Source organism: Solea senegalensis, linkage group LG7 (genome assembly GCF_019176455.1).
Source record: "Solea senegalensis isolate Sse05_10M linkage group LG7, IFAPA_SoseM_1, whole genome shotgun sequence".
Lineage (NCBI taxonomy): Eukaryota > Metazoa > Chordata > Actinopteri > Pleuronectiformes > Soleidae > Solea > Solea senegalensis.
The window spans coordinates 9179689-9202633 of NC_058027.1; the positions used below are offsets into that span (position 1 = coordinate 9179689).

General features: G+C 39.9%; 1 protein-coding gene across 3 annotated transcripts in view; it reads right to left on the bottom strand.

Moving 5' to 3' along the window:
• Positions 1 to 22945, bottom strand: part of lrp4 (low density lipoprotein receptor-related protein 4) — a 93281-nt gene that overhangs the window by 10294 nt on the left and 60042 nt on the right. For all 3 annotated transcript variants that reach the window (XM_044030485.1, XM_044030484.1, XM_044030486.1), the window contains exons 4-24: positions 19625 to 19738; positions 19419 to 19535; positions 18838 to 18966; positions 15124 to 15243; positions 14889 to 15014; positions 14190 to 14315; positions 13443 to 13577; positions 12713 to 12838; positions 11990 to 12220; positions 10544 to 10700; positions 9856 to 10073; positions 5776 to 5952; positions 4836 to 4961; positions 4049 to 4257; positions 3434 to 3515; positions 3220 to 3325; positions 2930 to 3131; positions 2554 to 2743; positions 1492 to 1623; positions 989 to 1129; positions 806 to 892 (exon numbers count right to left, since the gene is read on the bottom strand). In XM_044030485.1, coding sequence (XP_043886420.1) covers positions 806 to 892; positions 989 to 1129; positions 1492 to 1623; positions 2554 to 2743; positions 2930 to 3131; positions 3220 to 3325; positions 3434 to 3515; positions 4049 to 4257; positions 4836 to 4961; positions 5776 to 5952; positions 9856 to 10073; positions 10544 to 10700; positions 11990 to 12220; positions 12713 to 12838; positions 13443 to 13577; positions 14190 to 14315; positions 14889 to 15014; positions 15124 to 15243; positions 18838 to 18966; positions 19419 to 19535; positions 19625 to 19738 — 3051 coding nt within the window. The remainder of the gene's footprint in view (positions 1 to 805; positions 893 to 988; positions 1130 to 1491; positions 1624 to 2553; positions 2744 to 2929; positions 3132 to 3219; positions 3326 to 3433; positions 3516 to 4048; positions 4258 to 4835; positions 4962 to 5775; positions 5953 to 9855; positions 10074 to 10543; positions 10701 to 11989; positions 12221 to 12712; positions 12839 to 13442; positions 13578 to 14189; positions 14316 to 14888; positions 15015 to 15123; positions 15244 to 18837; positions 18967 to 19418; positions 19536 to 19624; positions 19739 to 22945) is intronic.

Here is a 22945-nt window from a genome sequence, read left to right on the forward strand (position 1 = left end):
GTGTGACTAGTGTTGGGTAAAAAACTTGGTACTGCCGAGTACTAATTCATATAAAATTAATTTGTGCCAAATTTGGTACTTGAAGTTGGATTTAAGTGACTACACGTGATTTAATTTCTAAATTACAACGATTCTCCTGCATTTATTTGATGAGCTGCATCGTAAATAAACTATTTTCCACTCAGTTTCTCATCCCAAACCCAGCCTTGTTGCTGCCTTCGCTCTCCACATATGAAGCGTCTTTACATCATGTGATTCAGTGGAGGCGGAAGCCCGTCTGCAGTTGAGACTTTACAAGCGGAGCACAGAACAAACGACAAAGTGTGTTCAAAATATACAAAATGGATGGTGATGAAAACCCTGGTGGTACTGACAAGAATCACACAACCACCTGACCCGAGCGTGTGCTAAAAAAAGGTTTGTATTCGGCTTGCCACTCGCGATGACATGCGTTCAGAAGTGCTGTTGCTAAATGCACCAGACTTTAGATATTTCCTTGCTAAAAAGGTTTTCAGGATTGTTAAGTCTTTTACACGGATCTACAGTGAGAGTACAATGCAGTTAATATAAGCTGCACTAAGTTTCCCTCACATCAAGCATGCTCACTGTTTTTCTGTCCACTGGTTTCTCCTGATAACAGTCAATGGTGGTTGAATTTTACACCTCAGCTGATCTGATCCCAACTAATCTAACTAGTAAAACACAACCCCCCCCCAAAAAAGTAAAGTTGGATACGGGTACCAAACATGTATTAGCATCAGTAATGGTATTGATTTAAATTAGAATGTTACTCAACCCTACTCACCTGTAGATATGATGTCTTCATGTCCTGTTCCATTGATGTTAGCTCTGCTGATTTTCTTCAGTGTGCTGTCTGACCAATACACTTTTGCTGCGGGAAACAAAACATAAGATGTGAGGATACAATTTGTCCGTTGCTTGTCTTTTTGAAACAGGCCTTTTTCAAAATCGGAGAAAATATACAAACCTTCTTTGGGGTCAACACTAATGGCGATGGTGTTTTTCATTGAACTATTCACAGCCAAAACCACATCAGCAAAGTATGGGATATCCAGAGAAACCATCCTGATGTCCGTCCTCCGTGCAAATATGAGGAAGCTGCTCATTCCTGCACAAACACACACATAACCATCAATTTTGTCAGAATAAACGCTGACATTTAGCCTCAATATCATTGCTGTTCCTTTTTTCCTTTCATCTACAATAAAAACATTTTCTCTAATATAGCACTACTATCATACGAATGAGAATTAACTATTAAGTGAAGCAAAAAAAATGCTGTCGGATTTGTGCCAAGTTAAAAAGACCAGTATATTTACATGGCAAATAGTATTATTTATTAATTAAAATTGTATATATTTTTTTAATTTATCCTTTTATTGGACCTATTGGAAACTGCTATGTGATGACCCATCTGTTTTAATTTTTGGTTGAACTTATTTTGATAGGCAAACAGATGCAATTTCATACCTGGCATGCAGGTCTTTCCATCCGTTTGCAGGTTGATTCCAGTGGGACAGGAACAGCTAGAGGCTTTAGGAGCAGGAGCCAGGAGACAGAGGTGACTGCAGCCTCCATTATTCATGGAACAAGGGTTATGCACTATAGATGGAGACACAAAAACAGACTCAGCTAATACACTACTACTGCATACTTTCTAGGTCAGCTTAAAGGCACGGAATGGGACAACTGGGTCAAACAATAAGGAAACATACAATATTGTAGATAAAGACAGTGAAACCACAGGAAAGCCCCCACATATCAGTGATGTTTCAGTTTGGTATGCGCCCCCCAGGCTTTCTGTCCTCTCAGCCAAAGATCTGGGTTCAGTTTACCTGTAATCCTTCCAGTGTCAGCAAAGACACTGGATATGAGATGAGAAAAGGCGGCAAAAATCCGAAAGGGATTTTTTTTCTCTCTTTGTCTTTGTACTGAGAGACATGAAAAGCCCAGAACAGAACAGAAAATGTAAACAGGGGGATGATGCGGGGTGGGGTGTGGTGCTTTTGAAAATTTGAGGATGAAAAGGGGGCATTCTAATGGCGCATTTCCACTGGCTCTACTTGCCTACCCTTGCCACGGCACGGTTTAAGTAGCGTTTCCACTAGCATAGTACCTGGTACCAAGTATTATTTTTAGTACCTGCTCAGGCGAGGTTCCAAAAGTGTGCTAAATAGGTACTATGCGATGATTGGTCAGACTGCCGGCCAGTGGTATAGTGCAGTCTACTGTAGTCAGTATACTGCCGCCCACCCCTCGCACACATCTGCACACACACACAAACTGTGATGGTGCTTCTGGTTAGACAATCATTAGGTAACAGGGAGGGAGATGATGTTATTACCTAACACAGAGACACTTAGCTGAGAGTAAGAGAGAGCAGAGAGATGAGCGAAATGATACAGAAACAAAAGAAAAAATCCCAGCAACAGAACAATCAGGAACTTAGACCATATAGTCCCAGAAGTTATTTTTATCTTGTGCGCACAAACCACTTGCAGACTGTTAAGAACATGGACACACACACCCTACCTGACTCTCGTTGTCTATGAAACATGTGAATGTCCATGAGGTTCTCCAGATTTTCAGCCAGTGTGTGTCTCCCCAAGGCAGTGAGCTTGTCAGCGCTCTGAATGCTCTTGGACTGCCAGTCTGTCCAGTAAAGCTTGTCTTCATGAACAGTCAGGCCAAAGGGGTGAGGAAGCTGGCTGCCAATCAAAACCTGTGCACAATAACCACAGTGTTATCCAGGAAGATCAGTACGTGTTCCTTAACTCCTGTCTATAGTATTAGTTCCAAATAAACAGAACATCTAAAAAGGTAATCTTAACCAAGGTTGAACAATTAATTACATTTTACCCAACAGGATAATTAAAATGGCAGCCTAATAATTTTAATAATCCTTTACCTGTCTGTCAGAGCCATCAAAGTTGCCAAATTCAATAGTCTTCATTCCAGCATCAGCCCAGTACAAGCGTTTGGTCTCATAGTCAATGGCAAGCCCATTGGGCCAAGTCAGGTTAGATGAGATGATGACTATACGGTTAGAGGCATCCATTCCTGCACGCTCTATCTTTGGGTTGGCGCCCCAATCAGTCCAGTACATGAAGCTGTGAAGAAGGAATGAAGCAAATAAGAAATCATGACAATTAATGAGAATTTCACATGGAGTTAAAGTTTGAATCTTTAATATCTCACCCTCCAATCGGGTCAACAACAATGTCCCTTGGGCGATCCAGGTTCTCCCATATCAGAACAGTCCGCATGGTCCCATCAGAATTTGAAACTTCAATACGATCTGTTCCTGAGAATTCACACATGACGTATGACTAGTATTCCATGATCAAAAGCATGCGAGTGACTAGACATAATAATATATATAATAAATATAATAATATGTGGGTTTTTTTACCAGCATCAGTCCAATAGAGCTTGTTGGTCACCCAGTCAATCGCCAAACCTGCTGGGCTCTCCAGACTGGTGTCCACTACCACCTACAAAAAACAGTCAGAAACCATGTGAATTCTCCCACTCTAATTTCCATATAACTTGTAGTTATTTATTGTAAATTGTGAGGTCCAACACACATACGACAGAAAAATGTGAAAACAACAACACTAACAAAGAGAATTTCACTACTTTGAAGCTATTATATGGCTACTTCCCATCTTCCAATGAATCAAGAGTGATGTCTTCTTCATTTAAATATTATTGCAGTACACTGTTGTGAAAATCAATTCAATCACTTTTAAATTTGAATTATATAATCCAACATGATTCACTAAACTGCATGTGCTCCCCGCGTGCGCGTCGGTTTTCTCCCCACGACCCTCATGTGGAGGATAAAGCGGTAGAAGAACGATGGACGGATGGATTCACTAAACTGTATCTACCACCGTGTATTGTATATCAGCCCCAGCAGATGGCAGTGTTGTATAAATCCTTCTTCATCCTGCTGTGCTCTTAATTCTGGGACAAATGGTGGGACCTCAGTGTCGAGTTCAGTCAGAGTCTGGTGGTCACTGACCTCTTGCTTGGTGCCGTTCCACAGTGCTCTGTTGATAGAGTCAGTGGTGACGTCTGTCCAATAGATGTAGCCATCTTTGGCGTCCCAGTCTAGAGCCACAGCGTTGCGTACGTCAGCCAGAGGGATGACATCATCGGACATATCCTCTGTATCAAAGCTGATTCGTCGGATGTCCGTCCTTCGGGCAAAAAGCAGGAACTTATCAAGACCTGATTAAAGACCAAAGGTCTTCTGTCAGTCTTCTAGCTTTAACAATGGGGTCAACAGTGAACACAACAAAACAGCACTAACACACAGACAACTAGCAACTCTTAAAGGGTAAATCCAAAACACTCATTTATATCAGTATGTCATATACAGCAATTTAATTTTCACATAGTACAACTGTCTAACTTATAAAGTAAGTAACTTGTAATTCTAGTGCACTTATTTTAAGTAAATATGTTACCACTGACAACCAGCACCTTAGCTGTCATGTTTGTCAGGAAGACTAAATGCATGGTATGATATTATTCATTTAACAAAAGCACCTACAGACATCTCTTTTTGATTTAAAACATTCTTGAAAATGTAGAGATCAATGCTGAAGATGATATATATTATGGTTAAACTAACTTTACTGATTAATTGTGAGTATAAATTCAATGACCTGACATATAATATAATATATATAATTGTGAGGGCTGTACATGCAATAACATCTTCACATAAAATATGCATTTGATGAGTAAATATATAACATGAATTAATAACAAAGATCAAATGTGATGTGTTTTGCAGGACTCACCATTAGCACAGTTGAAGTGGTCCACCTTCTTGAATCCAGTGGGGCAGGCACAGGTGAATGTCTTGTTGCTGGGGAGACACAGGTGGCTGCAGCCTCCATTGTTGGTGCCACAGCGATTCCTGCTACCTGTAGGAGAGACAGCGATGTACAGAATGTTATGGATCTTGTGGGTTTTTTTTAAGTTCATTTAAATGCCACTCAGGGTCAGAAGACTCTTTGCTTTGTTTAACTGATGCAGAGGTCAAGTCTGTTTATGATATGAACTAACATGAGTCATTTAATCTAAACCAAAACAAAAAGAATCATGACTGACCTCCCTTTGCCAAAAAGAGGCTGTTAGTAGTTCATATTAGTGTCAGACTGTGTTTTAGCAGCATCATATCCAAAACCTTCTTTTGGCCTGAACTCAGGTTTAACATACTGTAGTGTGTTAACAAGAAACACAAGTCCTCCTGCTGATAAAAACACCAACAATTTGCCATTTTGCCAGAGGCTCTAACACAATAGCAACAAATCATCTAAGGGGTCACCATTTCAGAAAAAAAATTTCACTTCTGTGTGCAATGATACCCTTTTCAGAAGGTTCCTATTTTCTCAGTCAGTCCTCAACCAGCTCATCTTCCACCCTCTAACCTTGAGCTTTTGCATTTCACTCTTCCACCTGCTGCATGACAACATTTTCTTTTGCTTTAGGCTGCAAACTTGGATGTTTGTAAAACTTGAAGTAAATTGACAACTAAATAACTATACTAATATTCAAATATAAACTTTGGTATACACGTTATAAAACAGTTCTTTGGATAAAAGAGCTAGACGTTTTATACCTTCACCCTCACCAGCGGCTAACTGTCTACTGATTCTAACAATAACAATAGAGGGAAAAAGTGTGGGACATTTTAGGGAGCTTAGTTTGCAGCATCTGTCTCAGCTGTGCACTAACCTGTGGGCTGCCTCTGGGGATGGAGGGTGTGGATATCCATGGGAAAGTGCAGCTTGTTGCGAATAACTGCCTGGTTCTTGCCGGTGAATTTGTTGGCACTGTTGATGCTCTTGGTGTGCCAGTCGGTCCAGTAGAGGCTATCCTCAAACACTGTGATGGCAAATGGGTGGGGAAGGCCTAAAGAGAAACAGTAGTAGTAGTAAATGACAAAAAGTTAAAGGACAAATGCATTTTTCATGAAAGAATGGGCCAGGATTTTCCAGGAAATGTTATCTATTAACAGTAAAACAAACAGGTCCAAAAAAATGATATCTTTGTAAAAACATGGCTAATAATTACAATGTTTGAAGCCTCTTCACAAACACAACAACAGAAAGAGCATTTGGCTTGTTCAACCAACACTTTGCAAACATATCTTCCTATTGAGCACTGTGGGCTTGACTGATGTCATATTATCCTCATTTAGAGCTGCTTTCAATTACTGTGCCACTTGTCAGCCTGTAGCTGTTTTAGTCGTTACCAAGGAGTCTAAAAGCAGAGGCGCACTATTGGATTCCTTATTCCTTATAAACATGGTCAGACTGTGACAAAAGCCTAATTTCAGACTTTAAATAAAGAGTTTTTCATATCCGTCTATGACCTAAAATGTTCTTTCAAGAAAATGTGAAATACTTAGAATCCAAGTATTTTTTTATGTTGAGCTCAACCTCTTACACAGATCTATTGGAACTTAAGTGCAGAAAGTTCCTTAAACAAGTGACTAAATGAATGATAATCAAGGTTAAAAACATATAATCACAGCTTGGTTCAGTGCTAACAAGTGAGAACACACAATGATTTATTCACATCAAATCCCTATGTGTTAACTCAACTGTAGCACGTAATGTGCACATGTGAAACCCCATCATTTACAGTAAGTGGCTGGTTTCAAAGACCTTTAACAAGTTGGCCTTATTAGGCTTCGAGTCCACAACAACATTTGTCTAGACTTGTGTTGATATTTGTCAGCCTCTGTGTTAACAGCCCATTTAAGTGGAACCCTTGACTAAATACTGTGGAACAGGGAACTTCTTTTAGAGATGTGTCTCCTGTGGGGGCATCTGCTTTGGGCAACTCTTCCACACTTATTCAAATCTCCATCTAAATCCTCTTTCAGTGAAGAAGCTGCACAGTCAGTTGGATCAAAGTGCTGAATGGATGGAAAAAGTGATTTCTGCTGCTCCAGAGAGCAGTGGTGGTAGTGGTGGTGTGGTGAGTTATGCTATGCTGGCACAGAGCTTTAAAAAACATTGCAGATCATTTAATGATAGTGTTTTACAGCACAGTGTAAATGTCAAGTGGTAAATGGCTAAAACTGGAAAAAATAAGTGATATAAGCTACTAAAATAAAGTAATTGTGTGTGTGCGCATGAGTGTAAACTTAATGAAAATCAATGAGACCAACATTTCATTTAGCAACAAAACAGCTGCACCTCTACTCCTAGTGAATACACCAACAGTAGTTTATATAAAAAGAGAACAAAGTTTACCAAAATAAAAATTATTCTTAATATCCTAATCTAAAAATATATATGTATGTAAACAGCATTCACTTCATTAAACTGTTTAAAAAAGGCAAAATTTTCATTAATTTCAGGAATGATCTAGTCCAAAGACACATGAGGAAATCTCCCTCCTTTTCAAACAGGTCCAGGTGGTTGTGTGGTGATACTGGCTGACTGTGTGTGTTTTCTGATCTTATCCTAAAATGAGAAAGACAACAGTGCACCCTCTCACTCTCCTTCCGAGTCATCAACACCTACAGAGGTGCCTGGTTTTGATATGCTCACCATCTTTCTTGTCATCTCTGCACCCCCATCCCACCCAACTTGCTCCCTCTTTTCCGGGACAGCTGGAGGAACAGCTGCAGTGCGATGGGGCATCAAACATCCCAACTAGCCTTCATAGATATGTCCCCTTCAACCTATATGTGGCACCTCCTGATCTTTTCACGCCGCAACCCAATCTGCCGCACTCTCTATCTACACTATCAGCATGAGAAGGCTTACAGTGTGGTGCACTGTGAGATAGGAATTGACAAGCCGAGTCAAAATAATGACATGAAACTCAAGTTAAACTTCAAGCTTTTAGCATATTCTACTGCAATGTTACACTAATAATACTACTGTACTGTATGTAAAAATTCACAAGGTTAAAGGAGTGACAGCTTGTCTGGGTAACGATAATAAACCAGACATAATTACAAAATGACCTGAAATATGAAGAAATGAAAGCAACTAAACCTGTGTATGATTTTAATAGTTGACTGATCATCTAATTAGATGTGAATGGATCAATCAGATCTATTGGTATAGGTATTTTCTTTTTTCCTGTAATACAGAGTACTCACCTTACAGAAGTTGTCCCTAGGCAATGTATTATATGATTACGTCTACACACACAGACACACAACAGACACACACACATCACTGCTTCTCTTCCAGTCCCCCACCTCAAGGCACACAGGTGTGCAGACTGGATAGTGGCCTTATCCGTAACACCCGGCTGCCCTCCAGCTTCAGTGACAAAGGAGTTGGCAAACATCCAGCTAGCACACACATGCATACACTAACAGACACACAGACACACACACAATCATTTGATATACACATTCCTGAGAACAGCAGCTCAAAATATAACCACACACACAGACACAGGCACACACCCACGTCCCATTTGCCCTGTGTGTTCTCTGAGCAAACAGAATCTGTGGAGGAAGGACATGACCAATAACAGCCTTTTATCCTGAGAGCACACATCATTAAGAAGAGCTCACTGGGCTGATGGCATGCTCACACACTCACCCACACCTTTGCATAGCTATTCTTGTTAGGACACTGCATGGACTTATAATCATTTGGACAGCATAACCAAAACCTTCTCCCTAAACTTAACCCAACCACAATCCACAGCTTATTCCTGACTTAAAATAAAACATCAGAAATGAGGTTCTGCTTCACTACAACCAAGCTTTGATCTTCTCCACTCATTTGACAAAATATATATAATCACACAGCTTTAACACATTTTTGAAATATTATTACTCAATAATTATTTCTCATGCCTTTTTTTATAACCACAATAATGGAGAAAGACTTGAGGATTACGCCGAAATCAAACAGCTGCCAAAATAATTCGGTAGCCTGCCTGCCTGCATACTTCTAAAGTGTCTGTAAGTGTGTGTGTATTTCAGTGGAAGGCATCATACATATGCTCCTTAATAGAAGTATGGCATTGATTAACTCCACATGGTATAATGAATTTGGATCCTGTCCACTATATCCAACTCCTTACGTATGTGTGTGTTTCTTTATGTGTGTGTGTGATAATTAAATGAGCATCTGATCTCCAGCCAGACTCCTGCAGACCATGGCTCCTCTGTTTCTCAAAAGCTCTCACATGAAAAGCTGCTTGGATGAACAACAAACTAACAAACAACTAACAAAGCTTCATTTTTTTCAGGTTCTTAAAAGGTACAAAAGGCAGGATTTGGTGGGCTTTATTAATCAATAATTCCATAATCACAACAATCTATTTAAATCAAGTGTTCTGAGAGACAAAAACCTTTTTAGGCCTCCTCTGGACTTTTATAGCTAAATCTGTAGTGTCACAGGAGGCTTTGACCAATGACAGGGAAGTTTAGACAGAGAGCTGGTGCTCCATGTGGCTGTTCCACTACAACTACTCTGCACAGGTTCCAACCCCAACACTGGCAACAATTCCCTAAACTGCAAAGACACCTACAAAAATAGGAAAGAGTCTGTCAATTAGCACATTAAAATGCATGTAAATGCCTGTCATCTGTCACACATGTCTGGTCTGTGCTCATCTGAAAAGAGCAGCTCAGGACCAGTAATCCAACCTGCAGTATCTTAAAGGTTGTTCTGCTTTTATTTTACTGCCCTTGCAATTAATGTTAAATAAAAGATGCGTAAATAAGGTGATACTTCAAGGATGCAACAGCCATACTCTTAAGAAAAAAGCATGTTTCTCAATCATAACCAGATGAAAGCCAGAAAAGACAAACAAGTGGAAGTTTACCTTGGCTTATGACAGCCTTGCGGTTGCGTCCATCCAGGTCAGCCTTCTCGATGACATGGTGTTTTGCATCCACCCAGTACATGCGGCGGCTGGCATAGTCAATGGTGAGGCCGTTGGGCCAGAACAGGTGTGTGTCTGCGATGACTCGCCGGTTGGAGCCATCCATATTGGAATACTCAATGCGAGGTGTGTTGCCCCAGTCTGTCCAGTAGATCTTACTAAGGAGTAAAATAGGGAAAGTCACAGTTACTTGTTTGAGATGTTTGAGCATAATGAGCATCCACAAAAGACAAGACGTAAACAGATTATTGTCAGGATTTAAGACACAGCAGTCTGTCTCACAATCTCAGTCTCACAATATTCATGTCCTCCTAATCAAGTTTGGGATGTTCTGACTGGCCTCCTCTAAAGATATTCCTCAATTATCACAAGAAAATTAGCCAACTAATTAAGTTAATGAATTTAAGCTTAACTTATCTGTGGGACATACAGTACTGTTGCCCATTTCATGCTACCCACAGATGCCGCCTGTGGGCACCGCTGTGCTGCCAAATGTAATCCCTACTCAGCTGCTTCAGTCCAACTAGGACACATCCAGAGGGGATATGTGTATATATGAGTGAGTGTACGTTTGACAACATCTGTAATAAATTGTATAGATTGGGTGTGCATGTGTTTCGACTCATACCCCTCAATGGGGTGCAGTGCGATGGCCCTGGGCTTCTCCAGGTTCTGCCACAGCAGCACCTTACGGTGCGTCCCGTCCAGGTTGGCCACCTCAATACGAGATGTCCCCGAGTCTGTCCAGTACAACTTGTCATGTATCCAGTCTATGGCCAGTCCACCTAAACAAGGAAAAAATATCACAAATGTCAAAATTGTTATTGCTTTACTTTTTGGTGTTCTTAAGGATGGAACTCAAAGACTCATTATCAACTCAATGGCCTAGTTAACACTGGACAGGTGGCATGTATGTCGCTGCTGTCATGTTTTTAATTTCAGTTTCACACTTTTTCACAACTGGTGCACACAGTTCCCAGCAAAACAGACAGAACAGTTCTGTTGATTATGATATGAACATTCAACCAGCAATATTACATAAATCTGACATCTTTCACAGTTGTTTTAGTGTACAGGCTGAATCTGGCCAGGCCTAATACTAGGATATCGATTCTCTCTTGATCACTTATGGCGTATTTCCACCGGCTCGACTCACCTCGCCTCAGCATGGCACGGTTAGGTTGCGTTTCCACAAGCATAATACCTGGTACCATGTAGTTTTTTTAGTACCTGCTCTGGTGAGGTTCCAAGCACACTAAGTAGGTGACTTAGACTGCCGGCCACTGTTTGTTCAGAGTGCCGTCACAGGAAGAGACATCCGACACAAGGATTAAGCCGAACAGTGCCAAACTGTAGATCAGTTAAAAAGACTTAACAATCCTAAAAATGTGGGTTAATCTCCAATAATTACCAGAGAAACGTGTAAAATCTCAATATTTAACAGAGGAGTCTGGTATATTTAGTGACGGCACTGCTGATCGTGACCGACATCACAAACACTGCCGCTGTATTTCAGTCCTGTGACTGTGTCGGACGGAGTCTGTGCTCTGGTCATGGAGGAAGTACTGAACAAATATTTTTAATTGAACTGATTCTAATGATTAAGCTACACTGTAAACAACTGCTTTACAAGTCACTGTCACTTTGTGTGTGTCGGGTGTAAAACAAAGTCACGGCTGCAGTGACTTTAGAGTAGATACTTTTTTGTAGTGGAGATGCAACCTAAACTGTGCCGTGTCGTGCCGAGGCGAGGCGAACCGGGATCATAGTGGAAAAGGGCCATTATAGAAAAGTATTTTGCACAATGTTAGTGTCTTCTTTGTGTAACTGCTATTGATGTATTTATTTTGGTACAATTGTGGTTTACATGGTTTATACGTGCATATTTATTCCGTTTTGAAAAGTGGGGCAAAATGGGGTAAAATAGAGAGAAATGTAATGAAGAGGAAAACAACAATAATAATAATAATATTAACAATAACAGAGTACAGTTGGACAGAAAGCAGCACAGTTAAATAATTTGGAAGAATTACAAATGAGCCTATTGTCCTATATTTGAACTGGCTGTACCCACCTGGGCTCTCCAGACCTGTGGAGACAACCTCCTCCACATTGGAGCCATTGAGGTTGGCCTTCATGATGCGGTCCAGAGTCACATCTGACCAGAACACCAGTTCCAGGTTGTGGTGGAAATCCAGGGCAATGGCATTCTCCAAGTTGTTAAGCAGCAGGGTGTACTCTGAGCGATGCGGCAAAACCTGACGGATGTCTATGCGGTTGGCAAAGAGCAGAACTGGCTCTGGACCTTAAGGTGGACAGAAAAGTGGGTAGGCATGGAGGCTGGGTTAAATAAAGTGGAAATGACATTATTGAGAAACCAAACATGAGATGAAAGAACCAAAAGAGGAAAGGAAAAAAAAGAGGACTAAGGACTGGTCACTTCAAATAAAAGTGTGTCATTTATCTCAATAGAAAATAAAAAATAGTGAAGGTCTGGGTGCCGGCAAGTGCCTGACAGACAGTCTTGACCTCAGTTTAACTCACGCCTGCAGCAAATTTATGGTCTGCTGTGCCAGGCCTGCACTCCACTCTACCTCCACTGCATATCTAAATCTAGTCCAGACTGTCTGAATGAGCCAACTTCACTCTGGGTCCATTACCCCAGCAAAGACGAATGGATACAGTTACTCTTGAGGCAAGTATAAACACTCTGCAAATGTGTTTTTATTGGAGGTCAAAACCCAATGACTCTCTGTGGTCACATGTCAAAGTTGAAACATAGTACAGTGGTTTTTACCCAGAGCTTTGCAGCTGCGCTTGTCAGGTCTGAGCTCGTAGCCCTGAACACACCAGCACTGGAAGCCCCCCTCTGTGTTTGTACAGCCCTGGCTGCAGTAGCCTTCTTCAGCACACTCATCCACATCTGGAAAGGATGACAGAGACAAAGGACAAGAGCTGAAGGACAGAGAGGTGTTAGCATCAAATTGTCTTGTTATCTCATTTGATTTTTCTGCGCATTTGCACTTTATTGGAAGAGCTTCGGTGGCAGAACGCTTGCCAAATTCAACAATAAGTTATGGCAGAAATGGGTGAAGTGGATGATGTCATTAAAGGGTAACGTAACCAAATTTAAACGCTTCAATATTCACAGAAATACAGTTCTCTATGGTTTAATAGTGTGTTCATGTTAGTACAATACTCGTTACAATTTTTCCATGAATTCTTTATTTTATTTAGTTATTTTGTAAAACTGTGCTCTTCATCACAGTTGCTTGCTTGCTATATTTTTCTTACTGATTCTTGAATAGGAGTTAGAGGGTTTACTATTCTCATTCTATTTTTGAGTACGTTGCTTAGCAACTGACTAATCAACAAACTCTAGAGGTCATGAATATTATCACCCTCAGCCTGTTCACACACTTTCACAGTGCAAACTCTGTCAGCTTGCAATGTGTACAGACAGATACAGACATGCACTCACACACACACACACACACACACAGTCAAACACACACACACAGCATTACCCTGGCAAGCCTTGCCGTCGTCCATCAGTCGGTATCCAGTGTGACAGGTGCACTGGACCAGTCCTCTCACCATCTGACACTTCTGAGAGCAGCCTCCATTATTCTGGTTACAGTTGCCCTCAGTGGAGCGTGGACCTGCACGAGAAACATAAACACAACATGCTGATTCAGTATAAATACAACCACACACTGTAAAAAGGATCTGCCTCATCTGGTGTCAAGCCTCGAAATATTTCTGGCCCTCAAGCATCGAGGTCCAAGGGTGGTGTTGTCAGTCAGTCTTCCATTTTTCATTTCAAGCTAAAACATTTGTATGCAAAAACGATACAATCTAATAAAAATATTTACTTTATCAGTTTAAAGCTGTAACCTTTAAATATAAACGAAACATAAAATTAATATAAATATAAACAAACGTCTCACAATTCTGATTAAGCCTATTAGCCCCACATAACTCTGTATTTCTCAGTATAATGGTGTTTAGATCTAGACCAGGCAGAGACATTTTTTTAATAATATAACTGTAATAACACTGTCACACAGACATACAGTAAGTGGAAATTGTATATGGGAGTGAGAGAAGTGAAATGCAGTGAGAACTCTCTTATGTCTGTCAGTGTAAAAACATATTCACGTCAAACCTTCCATAAGAGGCTTTGTTCCTCTGACTAATGTGAATGTGTCAAACCCAGTGACTTAAACAGTGTCATATTGAAATGACAGTGACACCTGTCAGTTCATACTCACGGCAGTCATGGTGTGGGTGTTCATCAGTCCCGTCTTCACAGTCGTTGACCTCGTTACACACCTTCCTCTGACCGATACAGCGTCCATTCCCACATTGAAACTGATCAGGAGCACATGGAGGACTCTCTGTGAAGAGGTAAGAAATATCCTGTGAGATAACAAAGATCTGCAAACCAGTATTGAGTTTAAAGTCAAATTTATACAATATTAAATATTATTTAACCTGTCCTACCTTATGAGAATATAATAGTAGTAATATATAATGGTAATACAAGGACTTCTGATGTGTCCATACATAGAAAGGACTTTTAATAAAATCATAAAATGACACTGGCTTTTATTATTTAATTACATATGGGAATAGTTCTGCAGCAAATACAGAAAATCCTAAAATAAACAATGAGACAATTGTAAACGGTACAATAGTTGAAAACCAAAGCTGAAAACCAGAGTTTAGATGGTTTGAATAAAGAAATCTACAAATCTTCACCATCATGGCTGAGGATAGAGGTGTTTGTTATCGTGTATCTTATAGTGAATAATACAAAAGAGTCAAATATTTTAAATAAAATTGAAGTAAAATAACATGAAATAAAGAATAAAAGTATGTCAGTGGAGGGCTGTTCTGAGCTGTTGTCATGACAACAGTTGAAGCTTGCATTATATTTAGCTTCTGGGTTAAAAACAATGCAGTCTTACCAGTTTTCTCACAGCCTTCTTCATCGCTGCGATCAGAACAGTCATCCTCACCATCACATCTCCATGACAACCTGATACAGCGTCCAGTTCCACAGCGGAACTGGTCGGCTGTGCACATGGACGTGGCTGCAGGAGACACAGATTTTTTATCTTTTAATTCAAAGTACAAATGATTTCGTCATGAATGACTGTTAAGGTGATCTGTTCAGTAGTTCTGATGAGTGCAGGTACTCACTGCAGTTCTTCTCGTCTGACTGGTCGTCACAGTCGTACTCGCCGTCACACCTCCAGCCAGCGTTGATGCACATGCCACTGCTGCACATGAATTCAACTGACCTGCAGGGCTGGTGGGAGGCTAAACACACACACAAGACACAGTAGGTCAAAGAAATCTAACCATTTATCTAAATACTTCCATATGCGTCTCTTTACGACTAAGATACTATTATATCTTGAACATAATACATAAATATTACAATATAATCTCACAATCCCATATTAATTTATGCTATGCTATACTATGTCATTATTGTATGATTTTAAATGCTGAGTGATTACAGGTTCAAATAATTACTGGTGAAAGGACCATTTCATTCATTTTGATAATTTATTCATAATTTCAATCAAATCTGGTTCAAGCTTCTGGTTCAAGCTTCTCAAATGTCTCAAAAGGACTTGCTGCTTTGTAAAGTAACTTCATTTAGGAAAATGGACTAATCAGAAAGTTAAGTGTGAATCCAAGAAAACATCTTATAGAAGACTCAAACCTTCAGTGGGTCATACAGATTTAGAGCAGGTCACTGGAGGAGCATGAACTAATAAAGAACTGCTTTCCTTTGTGATCAGTGTCAACAGAAATCTTATAAACACATTTTTGGCTGCTTTAATATTATGACTAGAGATCATTTTAAATCTCCCAGCTCATCTCTACATGAAATTAGATAAAAATGATGATCATATAATTAGCTCAAAGTGAAGCTCAAGCTGCAAACTGGCAGCACATGAGGACGGAGGTGGATGAGAAGATTAAAGCTGAATCAAAAATAAGCATCTTAAAACCCAACTCTAACGTAATGTGTGTGTGTGTGTGTGTGTGTGTGTTTCCTCCTGACAACACAAGCCCACTCATCATCTTAATCACAGTAAGGAAATGAAGAAGAAAGGCAAAAAAAGAGATGTTTCAAGCAACCCTGTAAGCTGGGCAATAGAAGGGAGGGATGATTAAAACAGCAGGTGGCTCACCCACAGAGAGAGTGTGAGAGAGAGGGAGAGAGAGGGAGAGGGGGAGAGAGGGAGAGAGAGGCATGTATGCATGAGATGAACAGACACTCATATGATTCATCATCTCCTTGTATGTTGCTCTGTCCTTATCTCTCTCTCTCTCTCACACACACACACACACACAACTATGTTCTTTCATCTACTCAGCTATGCAGCCGAAAGCAGTATCAGTGTTCACAACACAAGCAAGCAAATGTGAGTGTTTCTGAATGTGTGAGAGTGCGAGACTGAGAGAGAGAGAGACAGAGAGAGTGACAGAGCGAGAGAGACTGAGAGAGAGACAGAGAGAGTGACAGAGCGAGAGAGAGAGAGAGAGAAAGACAGAGAGAGAGGCTCCTTGTCTAACAAAGCACCCTTCATGTCTCTGAGGAGTCCATGCCAAGGAATGCTGTCTGAGAATGGGCTGTCTTATGCCTCTGAGGAATGCATTTTCGTCCATGTGTACGTGTGTGTGAGAAAGAGAGAGAGAAAGACAAATTATACGTGAACGCAAGAGTGTGATCACAAACTACTATCAAGCAAAGACATCTTCAAACTCTCTTCAGAGCTTTTTATTTGTGAACCAGAATTTCTCAATTTAAACACAGAGGATGGAATGTTCTGATTCTGGAAAAACAAAGTTATAAATAAATAAAAAATAACCCAAAAAAAGGTCAATTTAAGTAATTAAGGGTAAGGGACAGCAGGAAATGAGTCTTTGGGGGACTTGTTGCCCAGCTGGTTTTGGTTGGTACGTCTGTCCGAATGTAGACTGATGTCTCCACGCTGTTGGTTTTTAAACGGTGACCAGTGCAGCACAGAAGACTGTGACAGTGAGTTTCAAAGGTTTGAAGACTCAAACTTACTATGTTGTGTCTGAGATCTGTAGTGCAGGTATTTTTAAGGCCAGCCTACTGCTTCTCTAAAATGAAAATGTCACGTTAGCTCAACCTTCACAAAAAATACGCTTCAAAAGAAAAACGGTAATTAAAAAAACCTGGACGTGGGCGGAGATAACAGAGGAAAAGCAGCTCAGTTGACTAACATGACCCTGCACATGATCAAACAACCTTGCCAAACCTTGAAACGGTGCTTATCACACTGTAGATAAAGGGATCAAAGGGAGAAACCACCATGTTATGAGTGCTTCTCTCTAAGTTTGTGTATACTTGTTTTTCTGGATTTATGGGCTCCAAAAGCTACAGACTAATATACTTTTCAGCTTTCAAGGGTTAGATTTGTTAGATTTAGTTGTGGTAAGAGTGAGGGTTTGTTGTGATTAGCATTACAGAGAAGGGCCGGGGAATGTGTGAGTGTGCGCGTGAGTGTGGGTGAGAGAGGGAGAGAAGACAGAAAGATGTTGCAGGCTGCTTAAGATGACACGTAAATGAAAGTGACACAGTAAATATAGATGACAGAACAAGAAGGCACATGCTGAGAGATGTGTCTCCAGCAGGTAGCATCTCTGGAGTGTGTTAATCAGGACCATGGCTTTGCTCTGTGTGTGACACAGGGTCTGAAAACATGTGACAGACGGAAGAGTCTTTTTCAGCTTTGACAGGAGCATCTGAGTGGCAGTTTGCTAACAGCAGCTGTTCCTGCACTCAACCTGTTGTTGGACGTTATGTCATGAAATAAACACTCAATGTTTACATAAAGTACAGTGGTTTTAAGGGGAAACGTATAATATTCAATACTTTTCACTGAAAGGGGAAAGTTTGCCATGAAAATCACGTGGTTCTTGAAGACTGTGTGGGTGTGTTAAATATTTTCATTAAAAACAAAAAAAACCCAATCATCAAAGTGGTTTGTCTGATCAATAATTAAGCTCTTCCAAAATTGGTCTCAAGTTATTGAAACCATAGACACTGCAGTAGTTACTGTGTAATATAAAGTATAATATTGACTTCCTGTTCACATGTGATTACAAAACATCTTGCACAGTTAATCTACAGCACAGGATTTATTTTTATGGCTTTATTATTTTACCAGGAAGTCATGCTGCAACTAACGATTATTTTCATAATCGAGTCATCTGTCGAGTATTTTTGCGATAATCGAGTAATCGTTTGGTCCATACAACCTGGAAATGATGACGTTCTCAAATGTCTTGTTTTGTCCACAAACCAAAATGATCCAGTTTTAATTATTTCTCAGAAATATTGTTTAAATAATGAGAAAACACAGACCGATTAACCGATTGTCAAAATAGTTGACAATTAATTTAGTAATCGATTAATAATCGAGTAATTGTTTGAGCCCTAATGCACTAACGATGAATCACAAGACAGCGAAAATTAAGCATTAATGTATCAACTTCAGCTTGCAGTAATCACTTCCTTTATTCTACATTTGCAGTCATTAAAAGAATAACATCATTCCATGGTAGAGAATGACAGCGGGACAAACATTTTATTGGAAGACTGATCTGTTAAGTAGGAGCCTGAAGTGATGCCACAGGTGCTAGAAAGTATGTGTTTATATGTGAACATGTGTTTAAGAAGATAACAGAGCTCTTTCCTGTTAGACTGTCCAGATGAGCTTTTCCACTGTCATTAGAGTTCAAGATAAAGCTTGTGTTTAAGATGAAATATTTCATGTTTTTCCGACTGATACAGCCTGTATTTTGGCTGTAACACTGCAGGGATTGTGACTAGTAGAAGTAATTGAACACGGTATGAATACTTACAACAGTCTGACTCATCTGACCAGTCTCCACAGTCGTCGTCTCCATCACAGTGGTAAATGTCCAGGATACAGCGTCCATATGCACACTGGAATTCCTCCACGCTGCAGGTGGCTGTCATCACATCTGAGGCTGCACGGAGACACAGACATGTTAAACAGATGCTGAACAAGATGCTGCAGCATTTGGTTGTTTGAGAGGCTCTAACCATCATCATCTGCTGTCAGGAGACTATGCATGAAAAGAATAGTGAGGCCCACTAATAAGACTTGTTTCATGTTCTGTTAGAAACAGGTCATATTAGAGTCATGACAGTGCGGCCTGAAGAGTCTTAGGTCAAAGAGGGAGCAGACTTCTCCTTGTATAAATGTATAAAAACATAGTTTTCAAGTAGAATCATTTATTCCAGAATGGAAATATTAAGTATTAGTAAATATCAAGAAAACCCTTGTTATGATTAATGGCTTCTTGTTTCATCCTGACGCTCTGCTGCTCACAAGTCTTAATGGAACACTTGAATTGTGACATGTCTCATAAAAGTCATGTTTAAAACCAATTTAAAACACACACACAGAATAACTCACGGCAGTTCTCCTCATCTGATCCATCCTTACAGTCCGTGTCTCCATCACAGTACCAGTGCTCAGCGATACAGCTGCCGTCAGTGCAGCGAAATTCTTTGTCCGAACATTTGCGCATATCTGTGATACACAAGGCATACTTATAAGACAGTGAGGACGAACGATGTGGCTGCATGTTGTGTTCTTGTGCTTTTTAGTGGTGAACCCACCACACTGTTCATCACTGTTGTCCCCGCAATCGTTGTCGCCGTCGCAGTGCCAGAGGCTGCGGATACAGTAACCGTTCTGGCAGTGAAACTCGTCCTCCTCGCACTCCCTGGGAGCTGCAGAGAGAAACAGAAAGGTTTCAGAGTTCTAAAAGTAGTGAGGATACAACGGAAGCAAAGAGCAGATCCTGTACAAGAGTGTGATAACAAGCAGCCGTCCCTGTGCTCTGCTGGCATTATAGTGAAAATTGGACTGACGCTGGGGAAACTGTGGCCTTTTATGTGTGGCTAAGATCAAAGAGCTGAAGAAAAAAGAGATTTTTCACTCCATAAACGCACTGAACTCTCCCAGGGCTGCAGGTCCACACCTTAAAGACTCCTGTGGTTCAGTCTCTGAACAGCTGCACAGAAGACATCAGTTGGACAGCTACAACAAAGAAATGCAGTGAGGAGGAATACAATCTGTGAGAGCATGTATTTGTGTCTATATATATCTTCACAGTCGCTGACTGATCGAAGGAAAACATTTGCGACAGGAATGACTATTTATACAACAATTTTCCAGGCCAACTACAAACACTAAAACTCATGAAACTAAATCACTTCATGGAGTGATTTTAAAAATAAAAATAAATCTTCATCCTTCAGGGAGTCAAGAGGCTGTCGTCAGCTTGAATTTATGTTGGAAAAACAGTTCAAGCTTATTTCTCATCTCCTCATCTCCACTCTTCATCTGTCAATCAAACACTTGTAATCCAACTAAAACAAAGCTCATTGCACTGCACATCATCATTGAGAAATATGAATATTTTGTTAAATATCCTGATTAGAATTAAATATAACCTGATTCATTGAAATTTGACTGCAATGATAATTGCAAATTTCTTTTCCTCCTTAAACCAATATTGAACGATACAGTTCCCAAGCAAAAACACAAGACTTATTTTCAAAATGTCTGTCAGTCTGACATTAAGTGGAATGGGACAATCCTTGTGTTTTACTGAGCTAGAAAATAAAATAAATGCTGGGCCAAAATGAACAGGACAAATTATCATCAAATTATCATACTTCAAATTAAACTAAACACCTTTCAAAAACATGCAGATAACAGAAAATAATGAATTGTTAAAATGAAAACCTACTGCAAGAAACATTCCAAGCAGGAAATGTGCATGTATGTGTATTATAATAATAATAATACAGTCCAAAAGAACAAGAAATTGTAAAACAAATCACAAATCATAATATGTTTCAAACCCAGCATTTCATGACTCAGGGTTAATTGATTCTTTACTTTTTAGCAAAATGAGCTGAGCTCACCATATCTGAATGCTTTCTTTGGGATGTATGTTGTAAATGGGGTGGAGTGGCTCAGTGGTTAAGACCGGTACCATGTGTGCGAAAGACATCATGGTCGGCAATGGTCGCAAGTTCAATTCCACCCCTGGCTGATTGTACTCAATTCCATTGTAAGTCGCTTCGGATAATGACAGCTGCTGCGAAATGACATGTAATGTAAATCATATGTAGCTCTGAGGTGTAGGTACAATCTGCCATCATGTTTTAAACTAAAATATGGAACTAATTTGAATTGTAATGCAATTCAAAAATGTTATTTTTTTTATTTAACCAAACCTGGGATGCAGCAGCTTGTTTTCAATTGAATAATGGCTGCCATGGGTTAACAAATGTTGTTAAAAGTTGTTCCACACGATGGATGTTAACCTTAAGATGGGAGATGAGACACATTTGTCATTCATAACAACAGCCGTGACAGTACAGTTAAACAGAAGTCACTCCCTTCACTGAACTGTCAGTGCTGTGACATTGACAGTTATTCACTTTCAGACCCTTTCATTATCTGAACAACTCCACATTTCTTCTTTAATCACACCTGCATTGATAAAACACAAAGGATTTTCAAAACACTGCCTTCTACTGTTACGGCCACAATCGATAGCAAAGCCAAGCTAGCTCTCCTGGGGCAAGTAAACAGCTTCTTCAAGGAGAACCAATGATGGATGGCTGCTGGCAGGAGGTAATCTATAATTTATCACCATCGTGTGCGAGTGCTGGACAGCTGAGACAAACTAAAAGAGATAAGCAGAGACAGAACAGCATGGCGTGAGGCTTCACATGGGCCTCTGTGTGCGCACTTGTATCTGGGACCTGTTCTCGCATAAACATGGACCTTGTCAGGAGACCAAAACCTGGTCCTAATGAGGCAGAACCTCATTTCTGAGGAACTGGTTAAGATTAGGGCTAACATTCCAACTGTGGTTAGGTTAAGATGAGGGTTGTGCATTGACTCGATGCAATATACGGGCAAAAGTTTGGATAATTTGCATGCAAATTACAACGTACCCTCCCATAATGTTTTTTCCAAATACATAGAAGTCCATGCAGTGTCCTAGGAAGAACAGCTGCAAAAACTGAACATGTTTTATAGATATCTGAATAGTGAATATTTCTGTATCCATGTACACAATATATATTGTTACCTAGGGACAGTATTCAGGATGTTTGTGTACAATTACATTTGATGTCCACAGAAACAGAATTATTAAAATTATTTTTTATATTCATCAGTTTACATACTGGCAGCTTTTTAGGACATCTTTAAAAATAAATCATCATCTTCACAAAACTTTTTTTTTTTTTCAAATATAAATGTAGGAGCAAAATGATTAAGGGTCTCTTCACATAAATAACACGTACAATGTCCCCTGACTGGTGGTTTCTATTGGTGTCGATGGTTCTATGGTTTCAGAAATCAGCCTGTGATTTCTACTGATACTGTGTTCATGTGCTTTTCCAAGACCAATATTGACTAATATTGCAGTCAGTCAAGCTAGTCCAAAAAGCAGTCCACAGTTTATTTTTAAGAGCTAATATGCTTTGTACCAAAACAGAATCTCTGCGCAAACTCTGTGTGATAGTGAAGCCTGTGAATTATACGTGTACTGTGAATTAAACCTACATGCCTGAGTATGACTACATGTTATGTTGTGGTTTTTTTTCAATAACACCTAGAAGTCGTGTCCTCGCGACTTCTACAGTACAACTTCACTAGACTTTGAGTTTGATGTCAATGCTTAAATACTTAAACTAACATTTATTTTTTTCTTTTACATGAAAATGAATTAAAACAAATACATTTCCTTGTAGGATCCCTTGAATTTGCTTATTTAAGTGTAGAAACCAAGATGTTTGTGTGTGTGCAATATAACTTGATTTTGGACAATACAACCTCAACTGACCTCACCCACACTGACCTGCTCTCTGCCACAACACTATTCAGAAAGGAGAAAAGCTCAATGGCAG